Source organism: Gobio gobio (genome assembly GCF_949357685.1).
Source record: "Gobio gobio genome assembly, chromosome: 9".
Taxonomy (NCBI): Eukaryota; Metazoa; Chordata; class Actinopteri; order Cypriniformes; family Gobionidae; genus Gobio; species Gobio gobio.
The window spans coordinates 8,276,191-8,301,325 of NC_137115.1; the positions used below are offsets into that span (position 1 = coordinate 8,276,191).

Here is a 25,135-nt window from a genome sequence, read left to right on the forward strand (position 1 = left end):
CTATTGCTGGGGATTTTAACATTCACATTGACAATGCTGAATCCAGTACAACAAAAGATCTCATGACTGTTCTTAACACTTTTGATTTGACACAACATGTTCACGGACCCACACATGATCGTGGACACACTCTAGATTTACTTATCAGTAAGGGTCTAAATATTTCATCAATAGTTATTAAGGATGTGGCAATGTCTGATCATTTCTGTATTTTCTTTGATATATCAATCTCTCCTGCCATTGAAACTAGATCTGTCTCTATCAAAAAGAGATGCTTAAATGAGAACACCAGTGTGCTGTTTATGAAGGCTATATCTCTAACACCAAGCATATCTGCAGACTCTGTTGATTTTCTCCTTGACTCTTTTAACTCAAAAGTTAAGGGTGTAATTGATGATATTGCTCCTGTAAAAGCCAGGAAAAAGAGTGGCAAACAAAAAGCACCTTGGAGAAACTCAACAGCAGTGCAATTAATGAAAAGACAATGCAGGAAATCGGAACGCATGTGGCGAAAGACAAAACTTGTAGTCCATTATAAGATCTATAAAGACAGTCTTCGTGCTTTCAGTGTGGAACTAGGCAAAGCTAGACAGACCTTCTTTTCAAATATTATAAACAGAAACATAAACAACACGCGCACTCTTTTTGCTACTGTAGAGAGACTAACAAACCCCCCGAGTCATATTCCCAGTGAAATGCTCTCAGACAGCAAATGTAGTGAGTTTGCTTCCTTCTTCTCCGAGAAAATCATTAATATCAGAAATGCGATCAGCACATCGTTCAGTTGCTCTGAGGTGAATCAGATCAGACCACAGCCTCAGAAAGTTACTATGACTGATTTCGAAGCAATTGATGGTAAAATTTTAGAAGAAACAGTACAGCACCTTAAAACATCAACCTGCGCCCTTGACACACTCCCCACTTCTTTTTTCAAAAGTGTGTTTAACTGTTTAGAAGCAGATCTCCTAGAAGTGGTAAACGCCTCACTTCTTTCTGGGACTTTTCCAAACTCCCTTAAAACCGCAGTAGTTAAGCCTCTCCTGAAAAAGAGAAATCTGGATAACTCCATATTGAGCAACTACAGACCAATCTCAAATCTCCCCTTCATAGGCAAGATCATTGAAAAAGTTGTTTTCAGTCAGCTGAACAAATTCTTAAGCTCAAACGGATACTTTGACAATTTTCAATCTGGTTTCCGACCGCATCACAGCACAGAGACGGCCCTCATTAAGATAATAAATGATATTCGCCTCAATACAGATACAGGCAAAACATCAATTCTGGTACTACTGGACCTCAGTGCTGCATTCGACACTGTTGACCACAAAATACTTCTTGACAGGCTAGAAAATTGGGTTGGGCTTTCTGGAATGGTCCTCAAATGGTTCAGGTCTTACTTAGAAGGGAGAGGTTATTATGTGAGTATAGGTGACCATAAGTCTGAGTGGACATCCATGACATGCGGAGTCCCACAAGGGTCAATTCTTGCACCACTCCTATTCAACCTGTACATGCTGCCACTGAGCCAAATAATGAAAAATAACAAAATGGCTTACCACAGCTATGCTGACGACACCCAGATCTACTTAGCCCTATCACCTAATGACTACAGCCCCATTGACTCTCTATGTAAATGCATTGATGAAGTTAACAGTTGGATGTGCCAAAACTTTCTTCAGTTAAACAAAGACAAAACTGAAATTACTACATTTGGAAACAAAGATGAAATTCTCAAGGTGAACGCATATCTTGAGGCTAAAGGCCTGAAATCAAAAAATCAAGTCAGGAATCTTGGTGTGATTTTGGAGTCAGACCTGAGTTTCAATAGTCATGTCAAAGCAATAACTAAATCCGCTTACTATCATCTCAAAAATATATCAAGAATTAGATGCTTTGTTTCCAGGCAAGACTTAGAGAAACTCGTTCATGCTTTTATCACCAGCAGGGTGGATTATTGTAATGGTCTTCTCACCGGCCTTCCCAAAAAGACCATTAGACAGCTGCAGCTCATACAGAACGCTGCTGCCAGGATCCTGAGCCGAACCAGAAAATATGACCATATCACACCAGTCCTCAGATCTTTACACTGGCTTCCAGTTACATTTAGGATCGATTTTAAAGTGCTATTACTTGTATATAAATCACTCAATGACCTAGGACCTCAATACATTGCAGATATGCTGATTAAATACAAACCCAACAGATCACTCAGATCATCAGGATCAAGTCAATTAGAAATACCAAGGGTTCACTCAAAGCAAGGAGAGTCTGCTTTTAGCTATTATGCCAGCCGTAGCTGGAACCAGCTTCCTGAACAGATCAGATGTGCTCCAACAGTAGCCACTTTCAAATCCAGACTCAAAACACATCTGTTCAGCTGTGCATTTACTGAATGAGCACTGTGCCACTGTACGTGCTTTGTCCGAACTGCTTGCATTTTAATTTATATGCTTAAATTTAACCCTGTTTTTATTTTTATTTTTAATTATACTCTTTATTTTTATCTTTCAATATTTTCTTTAATTTTTATTTCTTTAAATTCCTATTATAACTGTAATATTTTTATTTCATTTCTGTGTAAAGCACTTTGAATTGCCACTGTGTATGAAATGTGCTATACAAATAAACTTGCCTTGCCTAAGCTAGGCTAGCGGTGGGTGCGTCAGACAGAGTTATGGCACGCACGGAGATGAGAATGGTATGTATGGACTTATCTATCTCTGGGGGATACGGTGAATAAGTCCCAAAAAGTCGGCGTGTTCCTTTAACCGTGAACAGACATCCTCAACAGAGCAACGAATCGATGATTCACCATGGAAACAGACGCTAAGAAAAAGCTCACCAATCTACTTCCTCTTCTTCTTAATACATTAATACTTAATACATAACCTACTTAGTGCACATCGCCACCTATTTGGTGGTTGTGCAATAATTTTTTCAATATCTTCGTTTAATAAGTAATCTTTATTAATCGAGAATAAGGATGTTTGTTTGATGCTAATTCATTTAATGCAGATCCATGTGTGAGACAATAAAATAAATAATAAATACATTTGAATTGAATTAACATTTAAACATTACCTTTATAGTGCTTTAGAATTAATATGTATATAAAATTGTGCATAATAACTGTAACTATAACACATTTAGCTATATTAATTTCAACTATATTAATTATATTACACACATCTGAATACCTCTTAAGCAAACTAACCCTGGAACATGAGCTGCTTCGGAGCAGGTTATGTTCAGAGAGTGAGTTGCTATGGCTACTTACATACACTCTAAAAAATGCTGGGCTAATAATAACCAAAGTTGGGTTGAAAATGGACTAACCCAGCAATTGGGTTGTTTTAACCCAGCGATTGGGTTGTTTTAAGCAAACATTTAACCCAACCGCTGGGTTAAAACAACCCAATTGCTGGGTTAGTCCATTTTCAACCCAACTTGGGTTATTTTTAACCCAGCATTTTTTAGAGTGTACCCTGAAAGTGACCTCCGTTTTTGGAAGTGAAAGTTGAGGTTATCTGGGTTAAACATACCCAGGTATGCCACATAACCTGCTTTCTGGAATACCCAGCCCAAGTAAGAAAAAGTTACTAAATAACACAATTATTTACTTTTTAAGGAGTAACGAAATATTGTAATGCATTAATTTTAAAAGTAACTTTTTCCCCAACACTGCATATGTGTCCTAAAGTGCAAAAATTTACTGATACAGAAATACATTTTAAAAATGCCTCAAAACATTTTAGCTAGCTATTTTATAATTCATCAAAACTGCTGCAGTTGCAAATACTACAGAATAACAGAACAATTATTGCAAGCATTTTACTGTACACATTTCTGCTCTGACCACACAACAAACAATCTGCTTTTATAAATCATTTATTTGTTAGTGATTTCATACAGCGAACAAAGTAAGGTAGCTGCCTGTGCTGTGTAAGCAATAGCATTTTACAATAAAACATAAACAGCATCAATATACAGCATAATAATATTCCACCCTGTTGAAGCCTGGTATTGCACAGTGGCTTTGCTAATATGCTTAGCATGATAGAAAAAAAGCAGGGTTTTGTTATTCAAAGCATTTAGGCTAACTGTTGCTTTTATAGCAGGCAATGTAGATATTGGCAAACGCATTTAGTGGCATGGGGATTTATGAGTATTCAACTTTTTTTGGCTTTATGGCAACAATATTGGGCATAACTGTGCTCCTTAAAAGGTTTATTTTTTATGTTAAAATACTTTCCCCTATATTCTGGTTTAATATTTATAGAAAAGTTGATTTCTTCAAAAAAGTGTGTACATTGTGGGTCTGTAGTGCTTTTGAAATCTTGCACACAAGTCTGGGCCTGGAATATCTGATCAATCAAAGGCAGAAATGTTGAATTCCCGTTTAGTGAGAATGATGGAGCACTTATAGAGCATCTTATGCAGCAAACGACTTTGTAAACTCTTTTTTTTGTTTGTTTTTGTTTACTGCTTGTCTCTCTGAGGTAGCCTAATCACTAATGCACTAAATAATTAACAAGCCAGCATGCAAATCTGTAATATAGTTACCAGAAATCACCAGTTTACATGAAAAAGCACATTCATATGTGTTGAGCTCTATGGAACTATTGATGTGTGTGTGTGTGTGTCTGTCTGAACATCTCTCGCTGTCTCTGTGTGGAGGTAATGACTCTCCCAGTCGTCTTCTCCTTATGTTTAGGGGGCTTTAACGACCTTCTCCCCTGAAACAGAAGGAGAAGAGGAGCTGAGTTAACACCTCCACCCTACAAATAAGCAGTTTGAGAGAATAGCAATGCCTCTGATATGTTCAGATATCATCTTGGGGACAAAACAACCCTGTCCTGCAAAACTGTCTGAAGTCATTTCATCTATTATATATATGTGTGCGGAGATGCATTAAAACAACTTACCGTTTTGAACGATATCAGAGCTGTCCTGCAAATAAACAAAGGAAATGGGTAAATGGAAGACTAGTAGTGAACTTTGTTTTTTTCTTTTCACACACATTACACAGGGGTCATGAACTGAGAAACCAAATTTCTTTTGCCATATATGAGGTCATCATACTATAAGAATATCCTTTAAAGGAACGCCAATTTTTTGGGACTTTCGCTTATTCACCGTATCCCCCAGAGTTAAATACAGTTAAGTCCATACATACCATTCTCATATCTGTGCGTGCCATAATTCTGTCCGAAGCACCCATCGCTAGCCTAGCTTAGCACAAAGACTGGAGGTAAATGGCTCCAGCTAGCCTACTGCTCAATAAGTGACAAAATAACGCCAACATTTTCCTATTTATAATTTCTAATAATCAAGGGACTTTGCTGCCGTACCATGGGTGCAGCAGCGCAATGATATTACACAGCGCCTGAAAATAGGTTAACTTCTGTCAACATAACCAACGTGACAATCTGCTTGCACAGAGAACGTGCTGGGGACTATTTTCAGGCACAGCGTAATATCTTTGCAAAGCTCCTTGATCATTACGCAGGAATGAGAGTATAGTTCCTCGCCATATCAGTCTAGAAAATCACAACTTTTCATTTTCCGTCGGTCTTAGTACACAATGTAACTACACATGACAACATGTAAAATGTTGGCATTATTTTGTCACTTATTGAGCAGTAGGCTAGCTGGAGCTGTTTACCTCCAGTCTTTGTGCTAAGCTAGGCTAGCGGTGGGTGCGTCAGACAGAGTTATGGCACGCACGCAGATGAGAATGGTATGTATGGACTAATCTAACTCTGGGGGATTCGGTGAATAAGCTAAAGTCCCAAAAAAGTAGGCGTGTTCCTTTAGAAGCGTGTTTCAGAACTAATAACGTCCTTACAGGTCTAAAAACAGCTTTTATTGTAACAAAGCCCAGCGAACGACTTGTTGAGGAATAGATAGATAGTTGAAAGATCAACGCCTACTTCAGCAACTTTGGCCACGCCCATTGGCGTGTTAGTGAGATGACGAGGAGAGAAGAGCGATACAGGACTAAAAATAACATTACCTTCCAAAGGATCCTAATTTTAGGAATGTGGTTATTCATGTTCAACAATGTGAATGTCTCAATTGAGCATTATTTATTTGTATTCATTACATTTCACTGTGGATTCTTTGGTTAATAAGTCGCAATTTCGGCGCAGGCTTTGCAAACTGATTTTTATGTTACATGTTACTTATAATGCCTGATCTGTGACCAGTGATTTATGATATGTAATGATTCATGTAGTCAGATGTTCTTTGTCTGTGTCAGCAAATCAAACCAGTGACTAAAAGGTCAACTTCACATATTGTTTCTTTTAGTAGGATGAAAATAATCTGTTATTTGAACTGTGATTATATATAGAAAGCGATCAAAGAACGTTCCGTTTACAATCGTTGAGGCTGTCAATCAAACAGTGCAAGTTTATCAGTGACTGAGTTCTGGACTCTTGCCAAAACTTCTGTAATAATCAACAAATCTCTTATTTACATTGTGTTTGCCCTGTAAGTTATGATGAAAGCATTCGTTAGTGTGCAGAAATCGAGTTGCAATGACGAGATCACTGCATTCATGCGCTCAACATGTCTGTGATTGGCTACAATGATCATCACTGCAACCTTTCATGCCATGATCTTAATATAATGCTAAGATCAACACTTGAGAGAGCTGTAATAGTAAAATGTGCGAATGGATTTCGAGAGTTCCACAAATAATACTTTGTTAGGCTATTTCATATGCAAAGATGCTAACCAATCACAGCAGTGGGCGTTTACACTGAAGTCTCAGAGTAGCCAATCAGAGCAGTGGGCGTTTACACTGAAGTCTCAAAGCAGCCAATCACAGCAGTGGGCGTTTACAGTGAAGTCTCAGAGCAGCCAATCACAGCAGTGGGCGTTTACACTGAAGTCTCAAAGCAGCCAATCACAGCAGTGGGCGTTTACAGTGAAGTCTCAGAGCAGCCAATCACAGCAGTGGGCGTTTACACTGACGTCTCACAGCAGACACGGCCCTTCAAACAGAGTGTTCAAATCAGACGGCTAAAATCAGGGTAGGAAAAAGGCCTTTTATTTATAAATTATGACCATTTTTGATGTAAAATTCATTCTAACATTATAAGTGCACTACCGGAAACACGATAAAACAATAAAACAACGCAGTTCATGACCCCTTTAAAGGGGACAGTGTGCTCACAATTTACCTCTTTTGGTTTCAGTACTGGTTGAGGCATCATGCGACCAAGCCCCTGTACAATCCAGCCAACCATACTACAAAACAAATAAAACATAATGCATGTCATTAGACTTATCTAGGCCTACATATCAAAATGATTCAAATGTATCCAAACAATAAAAGGTCTCAGATATGTGTTATGTTCAGAATGGAATGCTAGCACACTGATAACCGAATGCTATCCATCCAAAATCCATTCATTTTTCCTTTTTTAAAACAGAAATGAAATACGAAAGATACGGTTTCTTCTTTTTTTTGATTCTAACACTAATTAATAGAATAAGCAGATACAAAATTGTATCTGAAAAGAAGTCAATATTTGTTTTATCTTGTTTGGCCCAACCAGGCATTGTTAGCCGGAGTTTGTGCGAATAGCACTTGCCAACAAGGCACAATATTTGCATTTGGTTTAAATGGACACTCCGGCGAATAAACGCTAGAATGAGACAGTCTAGTAAGTGTGTATGGCTACGTCACACATGTTCCCACCCCCACAGTCACGAAAATACTATTTAAAGGGATAGTTCACCCAAAAATTAAAATTAGCCCATGATTTATTCACCCTCAAGTCATCCGAGGTGTATATGACATTCTACTTTCAGACGAATCAAAGCTTAAGTTATATTAAAAATGTTCTGGCTAATCCAAGCATTATAATAGCAGTAATTGTTGCTCTGTTTTTGAAGTCCATAAAAAAATGCATCTGTCCGTCAAATAACGTGCTCCACGCGGCTCCGGGGTGTTAATAAAGGCCTTCTGAAGCAAATCGATGCGTTTGTGTAAGAAAAATATCCATATTTAAAAATGTTTTTCATTTTTTTCAATGGCTCTGCATCAGCCGCCCCCGGGCCATCACTTCCGGCGAATAAGGTCAAAATACATGCAAAATACCGGCCCGATCATAGATATATACATAGATTCCTCATTAGAGCCTGCGCGGATCGGCCGAATGAGGCATCTACGTATATATATCTTTGATCACGCCAGTATTTTGACCTTATTCGCCGGAAGTTATGGCGCTGGGAATACTAGATGACATTCGTCTGATAAGAGGTAAAAAAATAACATAAATACTGTTCGGTTTCTCGCAGAAACCGATCGTTTCGTGACTTAAGACATCAATGTGTCGCCACGAGCCGCATGATTTAATAAGGATTCGTATGTCTATGTGTTATTACTCTCATTGCTCTCATACTGTAACATATCCCCATTGACATGCATTATACGACTATCACACTGCAACGGTTGGAGTTAAAAATCTTCATTTGTGTTCTACTGAAGAAACAAAGACACCTACATCTTGGATGCCTTGGGGGTAAGCAGATGAACATAAAAAAATCGTTTTTGGGTAAACTTCATTTCGGAAAAATACTTTGTATTACAAATCTTTAAAATAACTGGCATTCTATTAATGCAATATAGGGAATGACATGGCTTGCATTATTGTCAGCTTAGTGCTAGTGATTCATTTACAGAAAAACAAAAAATTAACATCTATGCTTTCATGTCCGAAAACATTATTTTTGTCTTACATTTCATAATAAACTCAGACAAGCTCAGTACCAACTCATTTCCCATCAGTTTATTTTTGTGATTAAATGTGCAAAGGAGTGTGGGTGATTTAAGGCCACAACGGATAAATCTAATGTATCCTTCAAAACAGGCCGAATGAAGGACACAACCGAAGGCTGCCTTTGAAGGATCCTTCAAATTGAGATGGCCTTTAGCAACTTTTGATGACGTGGCAGCCGAGACATGCCTTAAGATGCAACCTTCTGTTTGAGAAACACCCTATGTTTTTTAACTGTTAATGCGCTATTGTTGCGTTAACTTGCCCTAAATTCAACACAAGATTTTCTTCACACGCAGTCTGACACATTTTTTTATGTGTTTTTAAAGGATTAGTTAGGATTAGTGACATTTTCCTGATATTTTACTCACCCCCATCTCATCCAAGATGTCTTTCTTTCTTCAGTCAAATTTTTTTTTTTTTTTTTTAAGGAAAACATTCCAGGATTTTTCTCCCCATCATAGACTTCCATGGCTACCCAAAATGTTGAAGGTCCAAATCAATGCAGTTTCAAAGGGCTTTGAAGGGTTTCAGAGGCTCTGCGCGATCCTAGACGAGGAATAGGGTCTTATCTAGCGAAACGATCTGCCATTTTCAAATGTAATTAAAAATGAAAATACTTTTTAACCCAAATTACTCATCTTGGGCTGCTCTGCGACGTGTCAAGGATTGCGTAATCACGTCGGAAAGGTCACGCTAGAAGTAAGGTGAATTCAGGGTGATTGGGACACTTTTTGCCATTGAGATGACTTGGAAAAAAGTGTCCCAATCACCCTGAATTCACCCTACCGCCTCCGTGTTTACAAAGCGCACATGCGAAGACTAATACAAACATCCTTTAGCAAAAAAAGGTAAACCAAGGATGTGGGACTATTTTGAAGTTGTTTTTTGGTAAAGGGCTTTAGTATTAGTCTTGGGGCGGTACTTCCGCCTACGTCTAGCGTGACCCAATGTGATTGCGCAATCCTTGACATGGCACAGAGCAGCGCAAGATGATCAGGGATCATGCAGAGCCTCTGAAACCCTTCCTTTGAAACTGCATTGATTTGGACCTTCAGCATTATGGTTGCCATGCACTCTAAAAAATGCTGGGTTAACAATAACCCAAGTTGGGTTGAAAATGGACTAACCCAGCAATTGGGTTGTTTTAACCCAGCAATTGGGTTGTTTTAACCCAGCGGTTGGGTTAAATGTTTGCTTAAAACAACCTAATTGCTGGGTTAAAACAACCCAATTGCTGGGTTAAAACAACCCAATTGCTGGGTTAGTCCATTTTCAACCCAACTTGGGTTATTTTTAACATAGCATTTTTTAGAGTGTGGAAGTCTAAGGTGGAGAGAAAAATCCTGGAATGTTTTCCTCAAAAAACGGCTTTCTTTTCGACTGAAGAAAGAAAGACATTAACATCTTGGATGAGATGGGGTTGAGTAAAATTTGGCCCCACTTTATATTAGGTGGCTTTAACTACTATGTACTTACATCAAAAAATAAGTACAATGTACTTACTGTGTTTAAATTGTATTGCAAAACACCTTTGCTGATATTGAGGTGGGATACGGGTAGGGTTAGGGACAGGTGTGGTGGTATGGGTAAGTTTAAGGGTAGGGTTAGGTGTGAGGGAAGTGTCAACTGTGTAATTACAAATGTAACTACAGAAATTAATTACAGATATAATTACATGCAGGTATTTTTTCAAATGTAAGTACAATGTAAAAACATGTATGTACACAATAAGTGCATTGTATTAAATGATTAATTAAAATGTTAGTACATAGTAGTTAAGGCCACCTAATATAAAGTGGGTCCTAAAATTTTGAAGTGAACTAATCCTTTAAACAATCGGCCGATAGCCAATAGTGAAAATAAAGCTTTTATCGGCCGATACCCATTTGGCTGATACATTGGTACATCTCTTAATTTAGTTGGTTTAGATAGCCATAGCCATTATAAGGGAAGGGTACGGACACTTACTTCGTGCCTTTGGAATCCTCAGCTACTTTAGGTTGCTCAGGAGCTGCAGGCGCCGATGCAGGTGCAGGTGGAGCTGCAGGAGGAGGTGCTGGTGCTGGTGCTGGTGCTGGTGGAGGTGCAGGAGCAGGTGTTGGTTCAGGTGCTGAATATAAAAAAAAGTGTCACATGCAGAACTCAGTCTCCAAGGAAGCCCAACCGAGCATTTTTGATTTTTAAAATTCTACCTTGTTTGCAGGGTGTCACAGGAGCAGAAGCAGCCCTCTGGGCAGATGTTTCCGTACCAGTGGGAGGACGAAGATCGAGAGGAGAGTGAGGGACTACCTTCTCAAAACCATGCTTAATCCATTCTATTACCCTGAAAGAGAAAGAGACAGGCAGATTAAAGGAAGAGTTCAGGCAGAATCCTGAGAATCCTGATTAGCTTCTGACAGCTCATTAACATATACCTGGGAGAGAAGGGCACGTTTGCAGCGTCTGGCTCCTCATCAGACACAACCTCCACCACAGGAATATGAGGCAGCGGCTCAGCATCTGGTGAGAGGGAGAATCATGTCACATGTGTCCTTTCCGTTCTCATCAGCCCTTCACAATGCAAATTCTTTAAAAATGATCATTTCCAAAGTTTATACAGTTCTAGATCAAGTGGTTATCAAGAGGCGGCACTCACCACGAATGTCTTTGACCTCTTGTACCTGTGAAGACACGGAAACACAAAGAACGCTTACTGTGTGTAGCCTTAGATTTAATATTGGTGTTAAAATTGATAGGCCAGGTGCTCTACATTGGCTTGAACTTGTGTTTTTCTCTGTCTATATTATGTCAAGTAGCCCATCTCTCATTTGTAAAAGTGTTTGCAAGGTTTTTAGGAATATATCAGTGTTTCTTCAACTTTGTTGGCTTTGGGCTGAGTAAACTTAGAAACGGTAGAAAATAAAACATGTATCTCATATTTCATCTCCGCTGGACAGATTGTGTAAAAAAAACCCCGGATACACCATTTTCACATGCTTAATATATTTCACACTTCGAAGTTCAAAAGTCTGGGTCTGTGAAACAATAAAATATACATAAAATTCATTTGAAAAAAAATGCAATAAATAAATAAACAAACCATGAAGTTTTAATGTAATCCTCATGTAACAATGTGTTAGTTTTAATACAAATCAAGGTCACCATGAAATCAAAATGGACAATTTTTATATTTTTACAGAATATTGCTGTGTTTATTATTAATGAATTATCCGTTCTCATCATTACCTTTAAAATTCATGTGCCCTCATAATCTTTAATCAAAATAACTTCCCCTCCCTCTTGCAGCGACCTCTCTTCTCTGATGATGAGTTAAGTGGCGCGAGGGCGGGGCAACCTGTCACTCACATGAGATCCACCAATAGCAAACCACAACTATCCAATCAATTCCCAATGGACAAAATCAAGTCCCACCCAACATTTTATCTTGTTCGAGAAGCCGTTTCACTCAGATATACGTCACAATGGGGAAGAAAAGACTATCGAAACGCCAGCTTTAAGGTTGAAGAAACACTGGTATGTAACTTATGTAAGTAAGCCAGTATGTGCATTTTAAGCTGCTAGCCAGGCAAGCATTTGAGATGTCCGATGCAGCAAGGCCATACCATAGAGTGATGTACATCTAAACTGTGTGCAGAATTATTAGGCACGTTGATTTTCTGATCATATTTTTTTTCCAGGCACATTTTACCAATTCCAAACCACAGTAATCCTGATAACTACAATTCATTTAGTATTTAATAATGTATAAGTGACAAATAATTTTTCATGAAAGCTGGAAATGAAAAACACCTTATATTCAGGTGTGCAGAATTAGGCACATTTTCTTTTTATTTAGTGGGGGTAGTTTTTAGGATTCTTTACCTAACTTAAGTCCTGACACCTTGCACTTCTGGAGACTCCAGGTAGGTTGCAGCTCTGGAAAATGGTGGCGCTGGAGACTAAAGGGTTCCTGATGGTTTCACACTTAATTCTTCACCTTAATTCTTAATTATTTTGCGGTTAACAGGTGTCTTGTCTTCACCACTTGTTTTTGGCCTGCTGACCCAACAAGCATTTCACTGTGCAATGGTCATGCCTTAACTGCAATGTCTAGTATTGCATTAGTATTGTATCCTCAAGGGCATTTAATAATTTTTGACTTTTCAGTCTGAGTTAAATCTCTTTTTTGGCTCATTTTATCTGTAAAAAAAACATGCCTAATAATTATGCACACCTGAAAATAAGGTCGTTTTGATTTCCAGCCTTTAACAATTATATATAACTTATACATTATTAAGTACACATTTTTTATTTTATTTATTAAGTTTATTGTGGTTTAGAATTGGTAAAATGTGCCTGGAAAAAAATATGATCAGAAAATCAACTTGCCTAATAATTCTGCACAAAGTGTATAGCAGGATATTTGAAATGCAATGAGGTTCAAAGTATTTCTTAAAGACTCGACCTATAACCACCCAAAGCAGTCCAGACAGGCTTGTCTGCAGCAGCCAGCTTGTGTTTACAACTTTAATTTGTTGTAACACTATATTCTATGATAACATAGCTGTGAGGACACTCACCTAAAGGATTATTTGGAAGACCATACTAATACTGTGTTTGACCCCCTTTCGCCTTCAGAACTGCCTTAATTCTACGTGGCATTGATTCAACAAGGTGCTGAAAGCATTCTTTAGAAATGTTGGCCCATATTGATAGGATAGCATCTTGCAGTTGATGGAGATTTGTGGGATGCACATCCAGGGCACGAAGCTCCCGTTCCACCACATCCCAAAGATGCTCTATTGGGTTTAGATCTGGTGACTGTGGGGGCCATTTTAGTTCAGTGAACTCATTGTCATGTTCAAGAAACCAATTTGAAATGATTCGAGCTTTGTGACATGGTGCATTATCCTGCTGGAAGTAGCCATCAGAGGATGGGTACATGGTGGTCATAAAGGGATGGACATAGTCAGAAACAATGCTCAGGTAGGCCGTGGCATTTAAACGATGCCCAATTGGCACTAAAGGGCCTAAAGTGTGCCAAGAAAACATCCCCCACACCATTACCCCACCACCACCAGCCTGCACAGTGGTAACAAGGCATGATGGATCCATGTTCTCATTCTGTTTACGCCAAATTCTGACTCTACCATCTGAATGTCTCAACAGAAATTGAGACTCATCAGACCAGGCAACATTTTTCCAGTCTTCAACTGTCCAATTTTGGTGAGCTCGTGCAAATTGTAGCCTCTTTTTCCTATTTGTAGGGGAGATGAGTGGTACCCGGTGGGGTCTTCTGCTGTTGCAGCCCATTCGCCTCAAGGTTGTGCGTGTTGTGGCTTCACAAATGCTTTGCTGCATACCTCGGTTGTAATGAGTGGTTATTTCAGTCAAAGTTGCTCTTCTATCAGCTTGAATCAGTCGGCCCATTCTCCTCTGACCTCTAGCATTAACAAGGCACTTTCGCCCACAGCACTGCCGCATACTGGATGTCACTTTTCTTTCCCATTCTGACATTCAGTTTGGAGTTCAGGAGACTGTCTTGACCAGGACCACACCCCTAAATGCATTGAAGCATCTGCCATGTGATTGGTTGATTAGATAATTGCATTAACGAGAAATTGAAGAGGTGTTCCTAATAATCCTTTAGGTGAGTGTATAAAGTCATTAATATTCAGCCGTTTGGGCTGATCCACTCTTGTGGTGTAGTTTGTAGAACAAGTAATTCAAATGAATGTCTCTGTACATCACCTTACTTAAAGGGGACATATGATTGTGCTATCTTTGAAATGAAACCGTATGTAGACATCTTTCAATATTCATCATTTACATCCACAGACTGAAACTGAGCTGAGAACATCGGGCCACCCAGATTTAAACTATTCAGCATCTTGTCCCGCCCTGATGATGTGATAATGAAAAGTCTAGAATATGGCCCCTTTAATGCTGATTTGTGGGACAGAGGAGGGAACAGCGAGCATGATCCTGACATAGCTTGCTCTAAAAACACTGTACTTACTGGAGGATCCACTTTAACCACTGGAACAACTGCAGGCTAAATGGAAATGAAACAAAACTCTCACAGAAAAGCTAAAGGCACCTTTGAGACTGGTGCCCGTGGACCTGAAATGCTCTGGTAGGACTAACTCCATTAACTCTGTTAGTGTCACTATATGTTCAAGTAACATTTTTAAAATCTAATGTAAATAAGTAATTAAATAAATAAATATGTGTTTTAAAATATCATTCCTCAGTTTTTATCTAATAACAAATAGAAACGTTCTCAGTAAAAATATTAATGTCTTTTATGGAAACATGTTTTCACCATGGAATGAATAAAAAAAAAGATAATTGTGTCTTTGTTTCTCACAATTCTGACTTTTACCTCAAAATTGTGATTATAAATTTGCAATTGTGAGAAAAAAAGTCAGAATTGTGAGATAAAAAGTCAATTACCTTTTACATTTTTTATTATATGGCGGACACAAGCTGCCGTATATTTAAAAAAATATCTATCTTGGTAATATTTTGTTATCATAATTCATCATTTGTTATTCAAAGTTCTCTGTCACACTTTTGTAAGTGTCTTTAACTACTATGTACTAACATTTTATTTATTCATTTCATACAATGCACTGATTGTGTATGTTTTTACATTGAACTTACATTTAAAGAGACCAGCATTAACTACATCTGTAATTATTTTTTGTTATTACATATATAATTACTATACCCCTATCTCTTAAATCTACTCAGAACACCAAACCTGTCCCTAACTGTACCCATATCTCACGTATCTCAAGTGTTTTCAATACAACACGAACACAATAAGTACATTGTACTTAACTTTTTTTTAAAGTACATAATTGTTAAAGACACCTAATTTAAAGTGTGACCAAATTCTGAATTTAAATTCATGTGAAATTACTGGATTTACTGGATATTAAACACACGAATGATCATTCCTCATGAATACAAATGTCCATGAACAGCATTAAAAACAAGTCATTAATATGCTCCACAAATTCAAAATGCTTAACTAATAAGCGTATGCAGTAAACGGCAATAAATCCAGTAAACTTGGTAAATAACCAAATAAGTAATCACACTGCACAAAGCCTCGCCTTCTTTTTGGACAAGTGAAATATGTGTGTCTATACCTCTGTGACCTCCTCTGGCTCGGTGTGACCCTTGTATTTCTCATCTGGCTGTGGAACCACTTTTCCCAGTCCCTGCACAATCCATCCTATCATTCCAGCCCTGATGGAAGAAGAGATACAGTCCATCAGCTGCTCTGAGCATAAGGATATGAAAGCATGCAAATAAGCGGATTTGCTCTAAGTCAACTCTAGATGGCAGCAGGGGACAGTAAAAGCAAACAGTCTGCCCATAGGCCGTTCACACCCGTGAAGCAGTAGCCTTAGCATAAAACATAAAACAAATGTTCCATTCCAGTTGTGTTCTTGTAGATGAATATATATATATTGGAATACTAAAGTTTATGTCTGTTCAGCATGAGGCTCTTATGCCTTGAGCTGTTAATATGGAAATATAGCTCAGTGCAATGAAGTCCTTGCGTGTGTAGCATGCAAAAAAATGAACAATAAAAATTCTCCATGCTGGTCTGCAGCAAAGCTTTGCATTTTTGTGCATGAGCTCCACTATAAGCCTACTCACTGGTCCGATGTGGTACTGCCATCCGTGGTGGTGATACAGTGATGAAAATATGTGTAAAACTCAAAATATCCATTTAACAGGCAAACTCACAGATACAGATGTGCAACACACACATATTCCCATGTAACTACATGCCATAAACCATACATATACAGAATAAAACTGAATCCATATGATTGAAACTATACCTGTTGCTCACTGCATTTCCATCTTGCTGTTCAATCTGTGGTAAACAAAAAGAAAAAAAATGTAAACAATAAAACAGACAAACTCATTTGCCCTATAGATGTATAATATCAGGATTTTTCCAATCAGGATTGGATTTCGTTTCAAAATTGCACTATATTAAAATTCAAATAAAAAAGGTTTAATTCTAATTCAATTGTACTCAAGTATTTAAAAAGGCAATATTGGCTCGATAAATAGACTGATTAAATCAAGGAATGAAACATTTTTGCATTACAGTAACTTTAAATGTTATTTCTAAAGTATTCAGAAACAGACTTGTTAAATCAAGAAATTAAAGAGATTGTCCCATTTTTGTTGTTGTTGTTACAAACAGTTACAGAAACCTTTTTTTTTTTTGCATCTTGTAAAACTTCAGGGCACAACACACTAGATGTTGAACTGAAACTTGTCACCTGAACAATAAACAGCTGTTTGGCTCTTAAATATATTTGTTTATAGACTGAACACTGACTGTGTTCACACGGGAGTTAAGGTCATGCATCTTTAGCAACGTCCAGAGATAATATGTGTTGTTTTATCTTAAAGTTATAGCCACTGAAGAAGGCGTCTCTTCATAATGACAAATAATCATATTTTTGTCATGGTTTACACCAAAATAGATGTCACTGACTGTAAAGGTTCAGCTGGGAGTGAAATTTGATTGGCTCCTAACCTCATTGACAAAAAAGAAAGAAAAAAAGAGCAAGCAATAAAAAAACACAAATAAATATGTACTTTGTACATTGGTAGTCTAATTAAAAATGTTAATGTAACTGAAGAAGTGTGCAAGTATTCATTTTCCATAGTGCTTAAGTAGGCTACAGTACAAAATCTCCAAAAATGTACTCAAGTTTAGTAATTACGTACAATAATGCAAGAACTGTAAGAGTGTGTTTAGTTTCAATAGCACTTAAAGGGTCACTTCAGTGATTTAGCATTAAGCTTTGTATCAGTAGAAACCCCGTAGTATATTTGAATTATGGTACTTTCCCCCCTCATATCCCCCTGAGACGAGAGAATTGTGCATTTTATTTCTGGAAAAAATCCTTAGATGACGCAAATATCGTCATTTTGCGTCATCTGAGGATTTTTTGGCCAGAGGCTAAAAACTACAGCCAGTAGAGGGAGCTGTTCCGCATGTTATCAACCCGCCCACAGGGGAGAGATCTCATGCACAGAATGTAAATGCGCTCGGCTCGGCCTCGGGCATTCATAACAGAGCGATGCAGAGCAAAGTGAGTGTTTCAACTTTTCATTGAATTCCTATGAAAGTTTAGCTTCCATATGCGATCTGAAAACGCGCCAGACTGGACACGCGCTGAGAATGACTGTCACGCTTACCTCACCTCAGCTCTGCTCAGCTCTTACTTCGCTCTCGTGCTGAATAAAAATCTGACTCCTGCTGTGTTTGTCCTGTGACTTTCGTTTGGCTCACTCACACTTTATTGAAAATGCATGTTCAGTTTTTAATTGTAGTTTTTACTCTCTAACTGAACAAAATTATTGTATTATTATGAAGATCAAAACGACGTTGGGGGCGGTGTAGGGAGTGGCCTCGTAGGGCAGCGAAGCAAGTGCATTCTGGGAGTTGTTGTCTTTCATCCACGAGACAAAAATAAATGTTCCGTCTTTTCTCAGTCTAGAAGGCACTAAATAAAAATTAAAAAATCACATTTCTACTACATAAATGACACAGTTTAAATACACATACATCTTCCGAGCGCTGAAGTACCCCTTTAAAGGGATAGTTCACCCAAAAAGGAAAATTCTTTCATGATTTTCTCATCCTCATGTCGTTCCAAACCCGTAAGACTTTCGTTTATCTTCAGAACACAAATGAAGATATTTCTGATGAAATCTGAGAGCTTTCTGTGCCTCCATTGACAGCTACACAACTGACATTTTGACACTTCAAAAAATTAAATAAGAGATCATAAAACTAATCCATATGAATTGAGTGGTTTAGTCCAGATTTTCTGAAGAGACTCAATCACTTTATATGATGAACAGATTGAATTTAGGCTTTTATTCACATGTAAACATTGATCAGCGAACATAAACAGAAGCTCAACCGAACCTGCGTAGCATGAGAATGAACCTCATTGGTTCTTGCCGAAGCTCAAAAGTGATGCGTAACACGAGAATGAACCTCATTGGTTCTTGCCGAAGCTCAAAAGTGATGAGTAACACGAGAATGAACATCATTGGTTCTTGCCGAAGCTCAAAAGTGATGCGTAACACGAGAATTAACCTCATTGGTTCTTGCTGAAGCTCAAAAGTGATGCGTAACACGAGAATGAACCTCATTGGTTCTTGCTGAAGCTCAAAAGTGATGCGTAACACGAGAATGAACCTCATTGGTTCTTGCTGAAGCTCAAAAGTGATGAGTAACACGAGAATGAACCTCATTGGTTCTTGTTGAAGCTGAACGTGAACATGCTTGAGCTTCTGTTTACCTCAGCTGATGTGTGAGTTGATGAATGTTTATATGTGAATAAAAGCCTAAATTCAATCTGTTCATTATATAAAGCGACCGAGTCTCTTCAGGAAATTTGGACTAAACCGTTCAATTCATATGGATTAGTTTTATGATCTCTTGATGATCTTTTTGAAGCCTCACTGGTAGTTGCGTAGCTGTCAATGGAGGGACAGAAAGCTCTCAGATTTCATCAAAAACATCTTCATTTGTGTTCTGAAGATGAACAAAAGACTTATGGGTTTGGATGGACATGAGGGTGAATAATTAATGACATCATTTTCATTTTTGGGTGAACTATCCCTTTAAGTACAGCATAAAAACTCCAAAATTATACTCAAGTTTAGTAATTAATTCTGAATACTCAAGAACTGTAATGGTGGAAGTATTCAGTTCATAAAAGTATAAGTACAATTACTCAAGAACTTAAAGATAAAAGGCTATCGATTATTATTAATTTGATTATTTTGATTATTTATTTCGTTTTATTATGTTAGTATACTTAACATGAGTCATAAAAATACCTTTAGTTCAGCGTTGCCCAGTTTAGAGGCGTTCACTGGCTGAGGGAGAGCACTGCTAAACCCATGAGAAAGCCAATTCAAAACCCCATTCTGAGAGCTAGAGAGAGAGCGAGAGAGAGAGAGGGAGAGAGAGAGAGAGGGTGGGTGGGAAGGAGAGAAGTAATTAGGTCTGGTAGGATTACAGCATCTAGAGACACTGAACGCACATATGTACTCCAAACACACACACAAACAAAACATCACCTGTTTTCCTCTGAGACCTCCTCCTTTGACTTGGAAGGGTTGGTTTCTGTAAAATAACACCATACAAAATGTATGAACAATACTCTTTTTCTGTGATGTGGGGATTCAATGTTGATCATTGATCAAAACTGCAGAACAATTTGATAGAGTGCCTTGTTTTGATAGAGTTACCTTGTTTTACGTCCTCTTTTTTCATCACACCCTAAAGAACAGCACGCAGAGAGCGAAGACATGCTTAAACTGTGAAAGGCGACTCAGTGTATGTACACATTAACACAAACACACACTCACTGCTGATGTGGACGCATTGTTCTGGTCCTCCTCTCCCAGTGTCCCAGGGGACTCTGGAGGCTGGGGAACAACTTTTATCACCCAGCTAAACATGCTGTCAGAAATACACACAGCAAGGGTCAATGTCATATAAGGATGTTCACTATAATGAACAACAATGGTCCAAAAAGATCCTTTAAAAGTGTTGGGGAGAAACTAAATAAAAGTAGCGACTCCACTTCCAGTTCGAGCCCAATGAGTAGCATTGCACCGTGGGTCCACGACCAGACGCGACATCGCTGTTTTTAGTGCCTGCATTAAGGTAATAATTAAAGATTTAAAGGGTTAGTTCACCCAAAAAGGAAAATAATGTAATTTATTCCTCACCCTTATGCCGTTCCACACCCATAAGACCTCCGTTCATCTTGTTGAAATCTGAAGGCTCAGTGAGGCGTGCATAGCCAGCAATGACATTTCCTCTCACAAGATCCATTAATGTACTAAAAACATATTTAAATCAGTACATGTGAGTACAGTGGTTCAATATTAAAGGAACACTCCACTTTTTTTGAAAACAGGCTCATTTTCCATCTCCTCTAGAGTTAAACAGTTGAGTTTTACCGTTTTCGAATCCATTCAGCCGATCTCCGGGTCTGGCGGTAGCAGCATAGCTTAGCATAGATCATTGAATCTGATTAGACTGTTAGCATCTCGCTCAAAAATAACCAAAGAGTTTTGATATTTTTCCCTTTTTAAAACTTGATATTACGCAGCGCCTGAAAATTGTCAACAGCACTCTCTGTGCAAGCAGTTTGTCACGTTGGTTATGTTGACGGAAGTTAGCCTATTTTCAGGCGCTGTGTAGTATCATTGTGCCGCTGCACTCATGGTACGGCAGCAACGTTCCTTGATTATTACGCAGGAATGAGAGTATAGTTACTTGACATATCTGCCTAGAAAATCGCAACTTTTCATTTTCCGTCGGTCTTAGTACACGATGTAATTACAGAAGAGTCAAGTTTTAAATAGGAAAAATATCGAAACTCTTTGGTCATTTTTGATCAAGATGCTAACGGTCTAATCAGATTCAATGATCTATGCTAAGCTATGCTAAAAGTGCTACCGCCAGACCCGGAGATCGGCTGAATGGATTCGAAAACGGTCAAACTCAACTGTTTAACTCTAGGGGAGTTGGAAAATAAGCCAATTTTCAAAAAAAGTGGAGTGTTCCTTTAATATTATAAAGCAACAAGAATATTTTTGGTGCGCCAAAAAATAAAATAACAACTTATATAGTGATGGCCGATTTCAAAACACTGCTTCATGAAGCTTTGGAGCGCATCGAATCAGTGTGTTGAATCATGATTCGGATCGCGTGTCAAACCGCCAAACTGCTGAAATCATGTGACTTTGGCACTCCGAGCCACTGATTCGATACGCTGAATCATAACGCTTCGAATCTCATGAAGCAGTGTTTTGAAATCGGCCATCACTATATAAGTCGTTATTTTGTTTTTTGGCGCACCAAAAATATTCTCGTGGCTTTATAATATTAATATCGAACCACTGTACTCACAGGAACTGATTTAAATATGTTTTTAGAACATTAATGGATCTTGAGAGAGGAAATGTCATTGCTGGCTATGCAGGCCTCACTGAGCCATCGGATTTCAATACAAATATCTTCATTTGTGTTCCGAAGATGAACGGAGGTCTTACGGGTGTGGAACGGCATGAGGTAGAGGAATCATTTTTGGGGGAACTAACCCTTTAACATAAACAGTCCTCTCTATCATATGAAGCATTAGAAAGTCTGATTCGTTTTAGAGAATCGGTTCATCCCAAAGAACCCTTTCTGTTATATTTAGCGTTAGAAAGTTCGATTTATTCTAATGAATGTCTGATACTGAATAATGTCTGAAACTGTCCTACCTCTCTCATATTGGGAAGTCCCATCCATTTTAGTGAATCTGTCTTTCGTGCAGATCATGTACATTAAGAGATTCAAATATGACTCACTCATTCTAGTGACTCGGTTCAAACTAAACAGTCCTATCCCTCTCATACAGCGTTGGAGTCCACTTCATTCTAGTGAATCAGTTTGTTCAGTAAATTAAAAGATTAAAATACGATGCTCTGATTTGAGTGCGTGTACTATGTGCAGTTTTCATCTCGTTATATAGGCTATTTCTGCTGCATTTATCATAGATTTACCTCCTGCTCTAGTTTGATATTGTCACTTTAACTGATTGTTCATTGATTTTAAAACTCCCCTTGATTTTGTGTCAGCAAAAATATAGCTTTGATTAAAGTACAAGAGAAATAATGAAATAACTATAAATAATAATTAAGATTATGCCAAACTACTAATAATTTCAGCCCCTTTATTCATTAGAGTGTTAGCCATTTTTGAATTTTAAGCCCACACAAAATATCACATTTTTAAAAATACATTTTGAAAATCCTGTAATTTTCATTAAATGTAAATGAATGTTGTTATGAATATTTATCCATGCACAGCAGCTGCAGTGACCAATGTGGCAAAAGAAGTGTACACACACTTAAAGGGGAGTCACATAATTAATACTGAAGTGTAATTTACATTTTATTATCATGGTTCTGCCAGACTGGAAAGCTGTATTTTAGAGATAATTTAAAGTAAATTCAATACTGCAAGAAGAAGTGAACCATCTATCACTGCATGCTTATGTACTCGAATATATTTAATGGACTGTCAATCATTTTGCACATTTGAGTTTGCCGATATGCCTTTGAGGTGCAAATTTTGGTGTCGGGCTAAAGTTAACACAGCAGCTGAAACTGCTTACAGCACCTAGTTTGAAACCAATTGACATGACATTTTTAATAAATCTAACTTTTTCTTGCTCTTGGTCACAGAGGTTTTGCTCCAAAGGGATCATGGCTGTTTGTGTGTGGGCTCCTGTCACTGTTAATCACTGATAAATGCATCTGACCCTAATCTCTCCTGGCTTGAACACCTGCGGAAATAGACCAAGCCAGCTGTACCTGTCTACCCACACTGTTCCACTTTACACCTGAGCAGAGAAAGATGCAGTCCGAGGCCGCAGACGCATGGAGAGCACTTCATTGTTCTGTGGTGGTCAATTTTCTCACTCTAACCTCTCCATTTCAGCTCAGACACTGCGCTGTACATTGTCAGACGTGTATTCAAACCATGACCACACTCCCACTACTGCAGATTTTAAATAATTCATTCACTTAAAACTCCCCAACCCGGTTTGGTCCAGTGATCGGCATCTGTTTTAATACTAGCCAATATACACTGCAACCAATAGAAACATTACTTCCCAAATACACTGAGCCAAACGAATAAAAACAGCGATTATGGGTGAAATGCACAATGCAGAACAGTCTCTGAGCAGATGGGGGAAAACATTGAGCCAGAGTAGATTCATGGACTGGTGATTTACTGCAAGTCAAACCAGCTGTCAGGAGGTTGACGTTTGAGGAAATGAGCTGTGACCCACCTCCACTCAAGTCTATATAATCTCTAAAAACAGAGTTTAGTTTCTGTATATTTAATGTATGGAAATTCAGTTGACCCTGATCCTGGTAAATATGATGCCAGAAAATTTAATTCAAACTAATACAAAATGATGAATGACATTAGTTTACTACATTAGTTAACATTAACTAAAAATGGAAAATATGGTCACAGTGTCTCTGTTACATGTAGTTACTATGGTAATAGTAAATTATGCATAGTTACACAACTAACCCTATCAAACCAAACACTAACACTAACCCTAAGTATATAGTAAGTACATGTTGTTAACTAATTTCATTCAATTACTCAGTATAATTACACTATAACAATGGCACCTTAAAATAAAGGGTAACACCATTAAATAATATTAACAAACAACAATAATGGGTTACACTTTATTTTACGGTGACGTAGTTACATTGTACTCACTCAAATAAGTACATGTACTTACTATAGAGTTACGGTTAATTGCTTGTAATTATTTACTGTTATTACTAGTAAGTACATGTAGTAATGTTTAACTATGTTACTTTAAAATAAAGTGTTACCATAATAAATCCTGTATTGCTCATTGTTAGCTAATCTTAGTGGATGCATTAACTATTGTTACCTAATTGACCTGGTTGTTACAATCCACACAATTTGAAAAGAAATACAGAAAACAACAACAATAAAACACCTAACAAAACCCCATGCTAAAAATAAACATGTATGCACATTAAATGGACATTGATATTAATATTTCAGGGTCTTGCTTGTTAATGTTGGCATGCGCAATATTTACCTGTAGTGTTCAGCAGAAGACAGTCATCCCAGAGAGAGGCTGAGGGCTCAAGGACAGGTGGGGAAGTGGAGGGATTATCCGTGAGAAAGCACAGCTAACGGGATTAGGCTTTCTCTGGGAGGGATGGACAGGGAGGACCTGGACTTGGACCTCATTAGCTTCACAGAATCCTTCTTGGAGCTCAGCCCGTATATGACAACAACAGAGGGGTCCAGGACAAAAGTGGAGTCAGAATCCACCGCCAAACCCCCTCAAATAGTAGCCAAATATATAGTATCTAAATATAGATATAGTAGTTTTTCATGGGCTGGTTTGGTAGTCTCATTTTACGCAGTGCACACTATTGGTTTGAGTGGGGTTAAAATTAAACACATTAGTTCAATCAAATTCACTTTTATGAGTTAGAACTTTCACAAAACTGACAAATTTTAAGTAATCTGAATGGTTTCATTGATTCATTGAGTTTTATTAACTTTTTTTAAATTTAGACAAACTTAAATTGAACTCAAACTGGGCTGGGATTTCTAATTCCCAGCATGACACTCGAAATGCTACTCGTATGACTACTCACGCGTGAGCTGACGCGGTGTTTGTTTACAACAGAGAAGGAATATGTGTTTTGTATTGTTC

The 25,135-nt window shown here is 38.0% G+C and overlaps 1 protein-coding gene across 1 annotated transcript in view; it reads right to left on the reverse strand.

Annotated features, from left to right (window-relative positions):
* Positions 1-24,572, reverse strand: part of cngb1a (cyclic nucleotide gated channel subunit beta 1a) — a 66,577-nt gene extending 42,005 nt beyond the window's left edge. Inside the window, exons 1-14 of the mRNA XM_079825289.1 lie at positions 24,506-24,572; positions 20,214-20,307; positions 20,094-20,124; positions 19,923-19,968; positions 19,680-19,776; positions 16,583-16,674; positions 15,935-16,034; positions 14,794-14,829; positions 11,431-11,455; positions 11,210-11,294; positions 10,988-11,118; positions 10,764-10,905; positions 7,191-7,257; positions 4,926-4,950 (exon numbers count right to left, since the gene is read on the reverse strand). Coding sequence (XP_079681415.1) covers positions 4,926-4,950; positions 7,191-7,257; positions 10,764-10,905; positions 10,988-11,118; positions 11,210-11,294; positions 11,431-11,455; positions 14,794-14,829; positions 15,935-16,034; positions 16,583-16,674; positions 19,680-19,776; positions 19,923-19,968; positions 20,094-20,124; positions 20,214-20,306 — 970 coding nt within the window. The 5' untranslated portion in view covers position 20,307; positions 24,506-24,572. The remainder of the gene's footprint in view (positions 1-4,925; positions 4,951-7,190; positions 7,258-10,763; positions 10,906-10,987; positions 11,119-11,209; positions 11,295-11,430; positions 11,456-14,793; positions 14,830-15,934; positions 16,035-16,582; positions 16,675-19,679; positions 19,777-19,922; positions 19,969-20,093; positions 20,125-20,213; positions 20,308-24,505) is intronic.
* Positions 24,573-25,135: the final 563 nt, after the last annotated feature.